This window comes from Scomber japonicus, chromosome 3, assembly GCF_027409825.1.
Source record: "Scomber japonicus isolate fScoJap1 chromosome 3, fScoJap1.pri, whole genome shotgun sequence".
In the NCBI taxonomy this organism is placed as follows: Eukaryota; Metazoa; Chordata; class Actinopteri; order Scombriformes; family Scombridae; genus Scomber; species Scomber japonicus.
Genome location: NC_070580.1, coordinates 12743701 through 12757605, shown reverse-complemented (window position 1 = coordinate 12757605; position 13905 = coordinate 12743701). Strand labels below are relative to the sequence as shown.

At 40.7% G+C, this 13905-nt stretch overlaps 1 protein-coding gene across 10 annotated transcripts in view; it reads left to right on the top strand.

Annotated features, from left to right (window-relative positions):
- cast (calpastatin) overlaps positions 1-13905 on the top strand; it is a 37893-nt gene that overhangs the window by 22437 nt on the left and 1551 nt on the right. For 2 of the 10 annotated variants that reach the window (XM_053315370.1, XM_053315369.1), the window contains exons 3-34: positions 2067-2189; positions 2550-2660; positions 3408-3491; positions 4146-4292; positions 4646-4690; positions 4771-4872; positions 5002-5082; positions 5774-5812; positions 6641-6727; positions 6943-7008; positions 7098-7175; positions 7326-7430; positions 7540-7656; positions 7790-7903; positions 7992-8045; positions 8702-8764; positions 8961-9065; positions 9184-9300; positions 9435-9548; positions 9685-9798; positions 9890-9946; positions 10083-10187; positions 10293-10409; positions 11400-11513; positions 11609-11701; positions 11795-11908; positions 12012-12104; positions 12598-12636; positions 12730-12852; positions 13010-13096; positions 13370-13399; positions 13693-13799. In XM_053315370.1, the coding sequence (XP_053171345.1) occupies positions 2067-2189; positions 2550-2660; positions 3408-3491; positions 4146-4292; positions 4646-4690; positions 4771-4872; positions 5002-5082; positions 5774-5812; positions 6641-6727; positions 6943-7008; positions 7098-7175; positions 7326-7430; positions 7540-7656; positions 7790-7903; positions 7992-8045; positions 8702-8764; positions 8961-9065; positions 9184-9300; positions 9435-9548; positions 9685-9798; positions 9890-9946; positions 10083-10187; positions 10293-10409; positions 11400-11513; positions 11609-11701; positions 11795-11908; positions 12012-12104; positions 12598-12636; positions 12730-12852; positions 13010-13096; positions 13370-13399; positions 13693-13791 (2937 nt within the window). In that variant the 3' untranslated portion in view covers positions 13792-13799. The remainder of the gene's footprint in view (positions 1-2066; positions 2190-2549; positions 2661-3407; positions 3492-4145; positions 4293-4645; positions 4691-4770; positions 4873-5001; positions 5083-5773; positions 5813-6640; positions 6728-6942; positions 7009-7097; positions 7176-7325; positions 7431-7539; positions 7657-7789; positions 7904-7991; positions 8046-8701; positions 8765-8960; positions 9066-9183; positions 9301-9434; positions 9549-9684; positions 9799-9889; positions 9947-10082; positions 10188-10292; positions 10410-11399; positions 11514-11608; positions 11702-11794; positions 11909-12011; positions 12105-12597; positions 12637-12729; positions 12853-13009; positions 13097-13369; positions 13400-13692; positions 13800-13905) is intronic. The other 8 variants (XM_053315377.1, XM_053315376.1, XM_053315374.1 and 5 more) reach the window with 7 other exon arrangements.

Genomic DNA, 13905 nt, shown 5'->3' with positions numbered 1-13905 from the left:
TTTTTCTTAGCTTTCAACAACATGGCTTATATGCCGCCTATTTTGATGCCTGGTCTGCAGAGAGACGGTTTGCTGGGATATTTAAAGTTATTTTCAAACCAGTGGTGTGCAGAAAATGAATGCAACAATATTTGAAATAGTAATGAATTATAATGTGAAGACATGATTTGAATTAACTAAGTTTGTATTACACACTCATCAACTTTCAGCTATAAGGGGAAATAGAAGGGGGAGCTGTAATAGGGGGTTGTTGTCTGGTAATGCACTAATTAAATTAGTGGAACTGATCTGGCTGGGGCTTGGACCCCGAGGACATTGAATATTATCGGACTGTTCACTTGAAAAAGAGCAGGGGGCTTAATCGGAAGTGGGGCAGTGCATGTGAATGGCCTGTGAGAAATGTAGTAAGTTAGTGCTATAAAAAGCCAGATATGCTTGCTATTAGCATGTGCGAGCCAGCTCTACTTGGAGGCCATTCCCCTAGTAAAGCTTGCTACGCTCCCAAAAATTGTAAATGAAAGCCACATTATAGTCAATGCAGGTTGATGACAGCCAAGTGTGTAGGCTCAGCAACCCACCCCTCAGCCAAGAGTGGGGATTAGGCCAGAGGTGTAAGTGTGGCACTTCTTTGTCTCCAGGACCTTCAATGAGTGAATTAAGACCAGTTTAAGCAGTTCCGACTGTTGATTTGTTCCCACATAGACAACAATACGATCCAACTTTGGAAGGTCCCATATAATCTCTGGAGTCCTGCTGGCTATTTCCTTTTTGCTTTTGCACCAGGAAACCAGTATGTTTTTACTGTTTTCATCCTGACCTTCTGGACTATGGAGTCTCCTATGACAATAGGTGTAGAGGGGATGGCAAGGGAGAGGTCCTGAAACTGGTCGCTATGCCAATGGATGGCAAATACGACACAGGATGTGGTGGAGTAACTAACACCCTGGGGTTACTTAGTGCAGACAGAGTCAACCACAGCATTGGGATTGGAAGTGGAAAGCTTCCAAATTAAGGTGCAATTTCAATGCCACGAAAGAGCTTTTAAAATAGTTTAACAGTACTGTAAAGAAAGAAAGATCAAAACACTTTTGGTGTAAATCCCTACAACCTACCATTTATTTATTCTTAAGATTTTTATTCACTGTCTTTTATCTATGTTCCTATTTCTTGATTGCATTGAAACTATTCTCATTTGTAATTAGACTGTATGTTCTGTTTTTATGTCTGTGAAGCACTTTGTAAATTAACTCTTTACCTGTTGTGCTATATAAATAAGATTATTATTGTTATAAGTCACTCTTATTATCACCTGACCTTGGTGCCCCATATCACAGTATTTATTCTATTCAATATATTATATTGAACCACAGGAATACATGAGTATGTATGGGGCATCAATACTTTTTTCCCGTTTGCATGACATAATATTTGCATATTCAAAACCTGAACCTAGCTGCCCCCCCCCCCCCCCCCCATTTTCTCTTAAACTTAAAAAGATACTCCAGCAAAGTATTTTATAAAGTTGATGAAAAAAAAGATGTAAAATAGTCAAATAACAAATTGAAGCAGCAGAGGTTGAGATAACTTGACCTCTACTTACATTACCCATGATGCAACAATAGAATCATTTAATTGGACCCTGTCTGGTAACTGTCTTTCAAACTTTAATTGATTAGTTGATCAGCAAAAACATGTGTTATCTTAATCCCTCTCTTTTGATGTTTTGTGTTCCAGTTTCTTAAAAGTTGATATTTTCTGGTTTCTTTAGTTGTGTATGATAGTAAACTGAATATCTTTGTGTTGGTCGGGACAGAACAAGACTTTAGAGGTTGCATCTTGGGATTTGTGAAGAGTGATTGACCCAAACAACAAATCAATGAATGATGAAAATAATTGTTACTAGATGAAATCGTCTTTATACAGTAAACTGGACTTTGAGTATAAAAACAAAAACAATTAATTTAAATACATAAGGAGTTGCCATGAGCGCACGTCACCAATTTAAGCATCTCATAACCTGGTAGTAAAGTTAGATGATGGACTTCTCCACACCTGGTGCATTTCAGACGGCATCATCAGGATCCACCATGGCTACAAAGCCTGGGGGAGTTGGCACAGCAACAGGCGGGGCCACAGGAAGGGCTTCAGTTGGGACAGCTGGAAAAGAAGCACCTAAAGCCAAACCAGAGGTAGACGGACTCTGGATCCCTAAATGCAAGTGGAGGGCTTTTGGCTGTCTGGTGTGACATAACATGAATCACTGCTTCCTTCTTCTTCTTGTCTCAACACGAGGCAGCCCACATTTCTTCTTCACTGGCTTCATCTTGGTCTTTGCAATACATTTTGACCTCTTTCTGTGCGTCCTCTCTCTCTGGCTCAACCATCCACAAACATCTTGGTCTTTCACTTGCTTCAGAAGCTGAGCATTTGCTGTGTCACATTAATGAGCTGTCTTATCACCACGCTTGGGATGAACGCACTACACAAACTGTGTTGTTGGCTGACCTTATGAATAACCTTCTTTTAAACACATGCTCCTTGGTTTGTAGACTAACACTGTGCCATCAGGTGCTACTGTTATTGACATGTCATCCGCTGGGGCTAGTCTTGTCGACATGACCTCAACTGGGGTGAGGGGCGGTCCTAGAGAGATGTCCAAGGTAATGGTATTAATGGTATCATCATGACCAAAGTGCTGGTCAGTGCTTCTCGCTTTAACCTGAGTGTTAACTATAAATTCTGTGTTTTTACTTCTGACCCTTTACCTGAATTTTTTTATTGATTTTCTACCAACAAGGAAGCTACCAGGTACTGCTAGAGGAAGAATATGCTTGTGGGAAACTCCAACATACACAATTTGTGTCACAGCTGCTCATTAGCAGCCTTTTAAATGAAATTAGCAAATTCTCACAAAAACCATGATGTTCCCATTGTTTATTACTTGTAGTCTTTTGACAGCATCGCATGAAGGCTTTCATAAATGGGTGCTCGCTGCATTTCCATAAAACTCACACAAGTTTCAATTAGCTGCATTGTCAATCAGAAAATCTGAAAAGTTTTTTTTTTTTAAAGGTCAGAACTTATGTCAAGTATATAAACTTTGTTGTAAATGGGCTAAAGCCAGAAAAAGCACCAGCATTTACACTGATAAAGGGTCAGATTAGTCTCAGTCCTGTATCTTAAAGAGCCTGTGAACTCAGCACATATAAAACAAGTATTTTTGCTTAAGTCAGACTACTGTGGCAGATCTGACCAGAGATCATTGTACATTTTTTCCTGCTGTTTATTTTTACTAACAATATGAAAATGGCTTCCACATCTTTTGTCAATATGTCTACTGGCTTTACACATACTGTAAATCCTTTATCCTTGTGTTTTGGAGTAATCATTTGGCTACATGTTTGTAGACGGCACCTGTCTCCCATGTCAAACCCTCGGCTGCAGCTCCTTCTCCTGTTAAACCTAAAGAGTCACCCAAAGACACTGCCAAGGTAGACTCAACTACTACAGGCTTCTCAAACTCTTGAGCCTTCCCTCGACTCTCTCAAGGTTTACTTTTCAAACCTTGCTTCAGCCATTACTTTTTTTTCTTTCTTTCTTTCTGCAACACCTTTGTGGTGCAGACTCTTACTATCTGAGAGCGCTCAGATTCTCACTTTGAAAATGGCTTGCTTTGGGAGTTTCTATAAAAAGAAGCTTTGGCCTTACTTTTAGTAAGCTTTGGCCTTACTTTTCAGTTGTGGCAACTAGAACTATAAAGGACTGTTTGTTCTAAACCCAGCACACCTATGCTTGTAGCTGTATTTGTGAATGGTGCACACCTGTCCACTTGCAACACTGCACACACGTCAGAAATGTGAGTCAGCCACAGGGAATAAATGCAAAGAGACACACGGTTTGTTGGCTTTTCTTGTTGCACTTCTTTTGTTATACAACACCTAGTTACAAATGAATCACTGTCATGAAGTTGGTGGAGGCTTTCTCCTGCTGAACACAGTTTCCTTCTGTCTTATCTTTCATTTGTTGTTTTTGTTGACTTGTGTACAGTGAATCTGTTATTATATTCTTAAATTCTTCAGAAAATATCTCCCATTTCTCACATTTACTGACAGATCTATAATACATTTAAATTCATTGTATTTTAGAGTGCTACTGCCACTACAACAGTCAAAGCTGGTGTGCCGAAAGTTGATCCGGTCAAAACATCAAAGCCAGCTACAGCAGCCACAGCTGTGGCTGGAAATATGTCTGTGCAGGGGAAGAAAGAAGAAGCTAAACCAACAAAAACGAAGGTAGATGATCCTGAAATCAACAAGGGTGGAGGCTACTTTTGATATTTTCATCATCTGTACTTCCTGTCTGTACAACATGGCCTCTCTAGCAGATTAAGGGACACTGTGTGGTGCATTGAGTATTTCTCTGGTGCTTTCTGTCCCTTCTCTGTGTTGAACTGAATAGAGGACTAATGTGCTCATGAGATGCTTTCAGGTCCTGCAGAGATTTGACACTCTGATGTGTGTCAAACTTTTGTGAAATGTCTTGGGGTTCTTCTCTTTCTTTCATGAGGAAAAGTGTGGTTTGACCTGGTAAACTGCATATTTCATGTCATAGAGGTCTGTGTCCTGAGTCTGTGTCTGGATTGCAGGTGCAGGTGGAGGTTCCCCCGACAGCAGCTACTACAGCCAAACAGGTAAAGATTGTGGTCATGGGTTTGAAAAGCATGTCAGCGTGTTGCTTGCTCCAGTGTGCTGAGTTGTGTTGCATGTGCAGGCGGCTTCGGAGGATCCATTTGATGCCCTCGCCAGCATATTACCATCAGCTGATCCTGTCAAACCCTCACAGCCTGTATACACTGGCCCAGAGGTCAAAGAGGTACATTATAAGCACATTGTGTGTGTGTGTGTGTGTAGTCATTACATTTCAAACTGAGCATGTATGGGATTGCGCTGACTTGCAGCATGGCTCTGCTGTGAGTAACTGTGTGTGTTGCATGTATCACAGCATGACCTCACCTCCGAGAAGGGTCAAAAGTGTGGAGAAAGAGACAGCACACTTCCTCCAGGCTACAGATTTGAAGATATGGTCAGTTTTCTCCAGGCTCCTTCATTTTATGACTTCTTTGGATTCACTTCTTAACTTTGACAGAGTGCCAGCAGAGTTATTTGTCCCATTTGACAAATCTCTCTTACAACAGTATATTCCTATTTTTTCACTAGGAAGTAGTTCCTATCAAATTGATTATCCAAAAGTAAGCTTAGTTTTAAAATGTTACCTCTCATTGCTGAGTTGCAGAAACAAAAATCCATTCACCTTCATGATTTTAGGGTTAAGATAAACAAGGATGAGTGTTTCACCTCAGTTTTTTTCTGTAGCATACCTGAAAGCTTGCCCTGAATGTTGAGTCAGATTCATCTTTCAACCAGAATATTTCCAAATTTGGATCCAAATTTTGTCAAATGCAGACTATTTTATGCAGGCAGAGATCTTGTGGCTGCTTGTTTTTGGATTTAACATTTTAGAAGTTTGGCTTTTTGTAGTAAAAAAATTCTCAAAGTCAACCCTAGAGACAGAAACTGGATCTCAAAACCTGGACACACAAAACCAAAACCATCCACATTAGTGGAAAATGTTAAAATATAGACTTTGTTTTGTAATTGGGGTGAATTGACCCTTTAAAGCAACGATTGTTTACTCCCTGAGTTATTTCTGCGTTTAACTTTATTGTTTTGAAAAAGCTGAATTCAATTAACTAAATTGAATTTGTGTTTTCTAGCCTCCAGTTCCTGCAGATGTTAAACCCAAGGATGTTCCTGTAAGTGAAGTTTTGCTATATACAGTTCAGACAATCTTCCAATCTTCCTTTATCACATAATCAAATGAGCACACCCTCATATTACACACAGATATCACACACACACACACACACACAGAGAGTATGAGTATGAGTATGATCTGCTGGTTCCTCTAGAGTGGGGAATGTTTCATTGCATTGGTGGGTGTTGTCTCAGCAAACACAACAGGACCCACCTTCCCTCCCAGAGCTGGTTGACTCTTGCCCGACCAAACCTAAACACACATATGAAGGTTCTCAACCAGATACACACAGTCACACAATGATACATCTGCTACACACTTTAATATCTATTTGTAGGTAGCTATTTACTTAACTTCAACACACCCACATTTGCATCATAGCTTACTCCCTCTTTGTTACGTTTCCCTGCAAGAAGCTTCTTTGGTTCTGTGTGTCACGACTTGTTCCACCCAGATGTTTTCCTCCAGTGTGAGTTTCGTGCTTTTAGTTTTTGATGTTTGTAGTGTTTTCTTGGGAAATCAAACAAGTTTATTGGTCACGTTTCCTTTTGGGGAGATTATTCAATTTTTTTTGTCGACATGGAATGTGAAGGGTGTGTCTGTTCTTTTCCTCCACCATGGGTACATAGTCTGGTTTGCATTATTTTACCCTTTGTTTGCTTTTTGACTTGGTCCAACATGCCCTCTAGTGGAGGATCACGTGATTGTCATGGAGTGTAACATGGAGTTATTGCTCTTTAATCAGTCAGCTAACGTTTTTCAAGTTTTTTTTTTTTTTAAATCTCTGATCATCTGGTGGTGATGCATGCTCTGTTTTTCATCTCAGAAACCACTGAGCACAGACGAGGCCCTGGATTCCCTTTCATCTGGTTTCATGACTTCAACTGCTCCAGCTGCACCCAAGAAACAAGAGGTCAGACACTTGGCATTGCACTCAAAAACTGTGCATGTCACACTGAGCTGCTAGTTCATCCTCCATGTTTACATCTCCATTTTAATTTACCAGTTTGGCATGTCATATATAACCATAGTTGTACACAGAAGCCTTATATACTGTATGTGTGTGTTTATTCCTAAGTGCTTTACACAAATTCCCATCTTGTTTTTTTTCTAACATTAAATACATAGAAGCATGTTGATAGCGTCACTGCCTCATCTGCTGGCCCCACTAACTTTGCACCACCTCCTGTAAAGGTACAGTAGCTTGTGTTCCCACCTCTGAGATATCAATATACATATTTGAAACTGTAGATATTTATTGTCGTATCTCATCTCTGTTGCAGAAACCTGAAGTCCCTGCAGGAGCTCCCCGTGTAGCCGTGTGTCCCGCTCCTCCTGCTGATAAAAAAGCAAAGATGGAGGTGAAAAACAGGAGACAGTGTGAACACAGTCATTTCCTCCCTTGTCCACCCATCCTATGATTTCTTCCCGCTTCCTTTTTTTGCACATGGGACAAAGACTGTTGAACAATGTATGACAGATATATGCTTCCTCTTCTGTTCTCTCCTCAGGGTGACTTTATGTCTCTGGATGCTCTCGGTGCTCTTGGTGACTTGTTGCCAGCATCAGAACCAAAACCAGAACCCCCCAAACTCAGACCTGAGGACATTGTCTCGGTAACAGTCACACTGTGCTGTCCTCACACTTCCTCACAGCTTTTCCCTTACAGTACTAAGTACAGTACCTTAAGGCAATTCCTTATTTCCTCCTGTTTCCTTTTCACAGGAGGGCAAACACAATAAGGAGAAGGGTGTGCGTGTAGGAGAGAGGGAGGACAGTCTTCCTCCTGAGTACAGGTTTAATGAGGAGGAACTCAAAAAGCTGCCTGCTCCTAAACCTGAGGTGAGACTGGGACAAAGTCACTGTAGGGATCTAAAAAATACTGTAAAGAAACACAATAATAACTGTAGCCTGTTGATAATATAATCTATTCCTGTTTTTCTTCCCTCCATGTCCCTTTCCCCTCCTCTTGCAGCCCACCATGAATACTGGTGAGGCTCTGGACTTTTTGTCTGGAGGCTTTACGGCCTCCTCAGCAGCTCCTGCTGTCCAGGCTCCTGTTATCAAGCCCTCAGCTCCTCCTGCACAGGTACACTGTGTATCTATTATTAGTAACAGCAGATACATCATTAAAAGCAAATTCATAGAATCTATGTTCTCCTTTAATGTCATTGCAGAAAGTCTCAGATGGTTTCTCTCTGGAGGCTGGACTTTCCTCATCTACTGCCAAGGTACTGCTGCAAAATCACACCTCCTTTCCTGCAAGCTCCACGGATGTTGGAAAGCTTAAACTAATATGAATACATTTATATATTTATCACAGAACACATAATTTAACATGAAAAAGTTGAATTGTAACACACTCAGTCTTTCATTTTCATCAGGATACACCTCCATAAATCCATAAAGAAATCATAGAAAAAAGGTGCTATGTAGACAGTTGTTGTTTATACGAGGTGTAACATTCCATGGACATGTGAACATATCTAAGTTCATAATTCACACATTCAGCCTGGATCAACCTCAGTAACTTTTCACAAGTCTTCACCAGATTTGTTGTGCAGTGAAGGATAAAGCTTTACTGATATTATTTTTTTACCTCATGGTTGACATTGAAACCGGGAACTCTGCGACTTGACAGTAGATTGGACTGAAGAGCTGAAGTCAGAGACCTGCTTAAAGTTTCATGCAAAATGACCAGCAACCATTCACTGAAACTTCAGTTTAATGTCATTTCCATTATAGTTTTTAAAGACAAATCATGCACTATCATGGTCCAATGCAATTTTGACTTTAAATTTCACAATTAAACATAAACACCATTAATAAACTTAAAGAGCTGTTATAGACTACAACCTCTTAATGTCATATCTGTTGTCTGGTGTAGAAAGTTGAATCCTCTGCAGTTCCCCCTGTGGCTGCTCCTGCTGACAAGAAAGCCAAAGATCAGGTGGGATACAGGAGATGTTTTTTTAAATAATGTTTTTCTGCATTTTTTCCCTTCTCTTGTTTCTTGTCTGTCGTCTTTCGCCAGGTTGTGTCGAGACTCTTCCATGCAGGAGACATTTTATTCCAGTACTTAAACAATACACATGAATAACATATCAGCAGAGCATGAACTCCATCTTATCTTATTCTATTTTCAGGGTGACCCGATGTCTCTGGATGCTTTCGGTGCTCTTAGCGACATGTTGCCAGCAGCAGAACCAAAACCAGAGCCCCCCAAACTCAGACCTGAGGACATTGTCTCAGTAAGAGCAAAAACAATCACACTGTTGTCTTCACACTTCCTCACAGCTTCTCAAAACAAACAAACAAAACTTTCCGATCAGACAATTCCTTATTTCCTCCTGTTCTTCCTTTTCACAGGAGGGCAAACACAGCAAGGAGAAGGGTGTGCGTGTAGGAGAGAGGGAGGACAGTCTTCCTCCTGAGTACAGGTTTAATGAGGAGGAACTAAAAAAGCTGCCTGCTCCTAAACCTGAGGTGAGACTGGGACAAAGTCACTGTAAGGATCTTAAAAATGACTATAAAGAAACACAATAATAACTGTAAGATGCTGATAATATGATCTATTCCTCTCTCTCTTCCCTCCATGTCCCTTTCCCCTCCTCTTGCAGCCCACCATGAATACTGGTGAAGCTCTGGACTTTTTGTCTGGAGGTTTTACGGCCTCCTCAGCAGCTCCTGCTGTCCAGGCTCCTGTTATCAAGCCCTCAGCTCCTCCTGCACAGGTACACTGTGGATCTAACATAACAGCAGACACAATCGACTGTGTTATGTATGGATAAATCATTCTAGCAGAACATTATAAAACATTTACGACATTCTACTGTCTTCTCCCTGAAACCTGTTGTCTCTGATTTTCAGACTAACGTAGAGGATTTGTCAGCTCTGGATCTACTTTCTGGAGATTTTGTGGCTTCATCTAAAGCTTCTGGAGTTCAGGCACCTGTGCCTCCTTCTACCAAGAAGACACCACAGGTGAACCATTTTGTCCTTCTCTTGTGTGCATCTGCTTAGTGAGTCTTTTTTCAGTCGACATGTCTCACTTTATGACCCTGTGTTACTGCAGAAAACAGTTTGTCCTCTGGAGAGACATAGCCCGATCGACATCTTCCCTGCTGATCAGGTAGCTGTGAGCATACAAAACAACTTTTTCTTTAATGTTTTATTTCGACTGTAAATATTAAAGTTTGCCGATAAATGTATGTTATGTTTCTTTAAATCTACTTTACCCCTGCTGTTCTCTCTTCTTTTGTTTTCAGGGTGGTGCAATGTCTCTGGATGCTCTCGGTGCTCTTGGTGACATGTTGCCAGCATCAGAACCAAAACCAGAACCCCCCAAACTCAGACCTGAGGACATTGTCTCGGTAACAGTCACACTGTGTTGTCCTCACACTTCCTCACAGCTTTTCCCTTACAGTACTAAAAACTTACAGACAATTCCTTATTTCCTCCTGTTTTCCTTTTCACAGGAGGGCAAACACAGCAAGGAGAAGGGTGTGCGTGTAGGAGAGAGGGAGGACAGTCTTCCCCCAGAGTACAGGTTCAATGAGGAGGAACTCAGAAAGTTGCCAGCTCCTAAACCTGAGGTGAGGTTTCATTTAGAGTGATGCTCAGTCCACAGAATAGACTCTATAAAATGGAGATAGGCTGCGTTTTACTATCAGTGTGTGATTGTTCTGTCTGAGACAGAAACACTATGGGCCTTATTTACTAAGATTCCAAATAGTGGGTACTAAATTGCGTGCACAGTGCAATAGATTGTGCGTTTCGTTTGTGTGGGTTTTGTGGGTGATCTACTAAGAATAACTGTGTAAATGAAAACAGGTGCAACAGGGTGGAGACAGCAGTATGTAAATGAGGGTTTTGCGTGTCTGAATGGAGAGTTTAGACAAGCAGAAAGCTGCAAGCACAAAATGAAATGTGATCAGGTTCTAGTGGAAGAGGTTAACTAATATATTGAGTTATAATAAAAACACATATTACCAGAAAAACCCACATATAGGAGATTATTTGTGACGAAGTCAATGCTGTTTGTAAAACCAAAAATATGCCACTCCAAAATTATAACACAGGTGGAAAAACTCCATCCTGTACGTATTCTGTCATTGTGCCTCCATCTCCTCCTCTCCACAGTAACAGAAGTCATCTGAGCGCAGTGCTCAGCTGGTTAATACCTGCCCTTCAATGGCTTCAATGTGTGTGCTAAATAACATATTAGCATTTTCTCCTCCCTGTATTTTGCACACTGGAGTTGAAACGCTCCATATTACATATTCATTATGGCAAATGTACTAAATGGACAGCGCATACTATCTTGCACAGTTGAAAGACGCAAACCTCAGTGCACTGTATTAGTAGATCAGCTTGCATATTTTTTGCTGGTGATGTCAAGTTTGCACACGTTTTTACACACACAAGCCTTTAGTAAATCAGGCCCTCCTTAGAAATGTAGTTTTTACATAAAAAAACAACAAAATGAGAAGAGCTCACACATTGTCAAAATACTTAAAACACCGTCCGATGAAATTTGTTATAATCAGAGTACTGTGTAATAGTCTCCTCCCTTCTGCCTGCAGCCCTCTATGAATACTGGTGATGCTCTGGATATTTTGTCTGGAGACTTTATGACCTCCTCATCTGCTCCTGCTGTCCAGGCTCCTGTTGTCAAGCCCTCAGCTCCTCCTGCACAGGTACACTGTGGATATGTTATTGGTTACAGAAGCAGTAATAATGTGATACCCACTGTGCCCAGATTTGATACATTTTCATGGTGTCACTCCCTCAGGCCTCTGCAGACTTTGCTCTGGATTCCTTGGCAGCAGATTTTGCCCCGACAGTGAAGTCAGCTGCTCGTGTTCCCACGGCAACTGAACCGCAGGTAAAGACACAATCATAACTGAAGCTTTTTTTTTTTTAATGACAGTATCTACAGTCAAACTGAAACTTTTTGCCTGTGTGTGTTTGTACTCAGATGTTAACAGATGCAGATAATGCTCTGGATGCTCTGGATGCTCTGTCAGACACATTGAAAGATATCAAGCCCACCCCTCAGCCCACCCCTGTTTCTACCAAAGACATTGTTGAGGTAGCAAGCATATCATGATAAAAAGAAAGGAAGCAGATGATATTTTCACATTTAGAGTGCTCATAAAAACAATCTTCCGCTGAACCAATTTAATCTGCTGCAGGAGAAGAAGGTAGTTGAAGAGAAGCTGATTAAGATGGGAGACAGAGACGACGCGCTGCCTCCAGAGTACAGACCCACAGAGGAAGATCGCAAGGTAGTAGACTTCTACATTTGTACAGTATGAATACTGTCTGAGCTGAATTATTACAACATGTGACAGATAGAGATGCTTGCAGACTCTGTATGACATTTGTGTGCTTTAATCTAAGGACTGCAGACTAAATCAATGTGATTCATTTCCAATCTAAAACAATCAAATCTGTTTTAATTTGAGTTTTGGCAAGCAGCTGTGTGTGAGTTTGAGTCACAGTGCTGGTGAATGTTTTGTGTAGAAAATAAGAAAAAAAGATAATGGTCAATCTAGTTTTGAGAGATTTAAAAAAATATTGATACACCATTTTCAACTGTAATATTATAAAGGAAGTGGAAGTTGTTCTCTATGTGAATAAGTATATGCAGGGTGTTAATCTGCCAATCCTCTGCTAAAGTACTGTGTGAGGGTGTTCAGGACATGCCAGGACCTGCTTACAGTATTTGCAGTCTGTACGTGTGTGTATGTGTCTAATGTATGTTCATTTTATTTCAAGAAAATGGCTGAAGCAAAGCCCACAGCAGCACCTAAGGAGGTGAGTCCCTTACACAGTACAGTGACGATAAAATGACACATAGACTCAACATGCAGACTGAATTAGGTTTTTCTAACTTCCTTGGCTCTGTAGAACACTATGGATGACACAACTGCCCTGGATCTGCTGTCCAGTGACTTCTCTTCTGATCCAAAGCCTGCAGCACCAGCCACAACCAAGTTGGAACCTCCTGTGCTGGATTCCGAACCTCTAAAGGTAGCAGAAAAACAAGTTAACCTAATATCATAACAGCAAAAGTACAGGTGTAACAAATAATATATTCCATATGTTCCAATGTGAAATTTATTTAGAAAGTGACCTGATGATGTCGAATAAGTTTGTCTATTTTATTAATCTATATTTTCTTTGTCAGCCAATGGCTGGTCCTGTCCTGGACTCATTGTCGAGCACCCTGCTCCCAGACGCCCCAGAGTTCAAACCTAAGACAGACAAACCAAAGGTAAAAACATCTGTGGAAGACAAGGATGTATGTTTGATCAAATCAAAGTTAATGAGTAACTGAACAATGAACTGAATCAAAATCTTTGTAATAGTAAAAACCTTCTATTGATTAATGGCAGTTAATAAGAAAGGTTATGGATGTTACACACATTTAGTTTTTGCTGTCATGTGGCGCCCTCTGTAGGCTGTTTACTTTACTGTATCAGCGGTCACACCCTCACTGAGCAATGTGGAGTTGTTCAGCCTAACCAAGGTGTCACCTTTGTTACAGGGCAAGAGCAAGTCAAAGTCAAGGTCTAAAGTAAGCAAACTGCATGCTGCATGAAGACTGTAATTATGTTGCATGTGCATTATAATTGGACATTGGACAAAATGAAACAGAGCGCTTATCTAAACCAAAACCAGAACAATCCCCACTAGTGGTGCACACAGCTGCATGTCATACACTCTCTTCTCTTTGCTTTGCTTAATGTTCATTTCCCCCAAATAATTACAGAAAATCTGTATGATTATTGCATGCAGAGATCCTGCTTCTTCTTTTTTTATGTATATAAGTTATATTTGTTTTTAAAAATGTTGAACCATGTGTTACAGAAACACCATGCAGATGAGCCATCTGCCACTGATGTGTTATCTGCCCAGCTAAGCTCAGACGTTGTGCCAACATCTACGAAGCAGGGAGGCAAGAGCTAGACCACTCGGTAAGGTTTGCTGGCATTTTTTTGCACAATTTTAAATGATAAAAAAGACAAAAAAAAAAAAGCAAGTGTCCTCAGCTTCTCACTGACTGCTGAATGTGTCTCATGT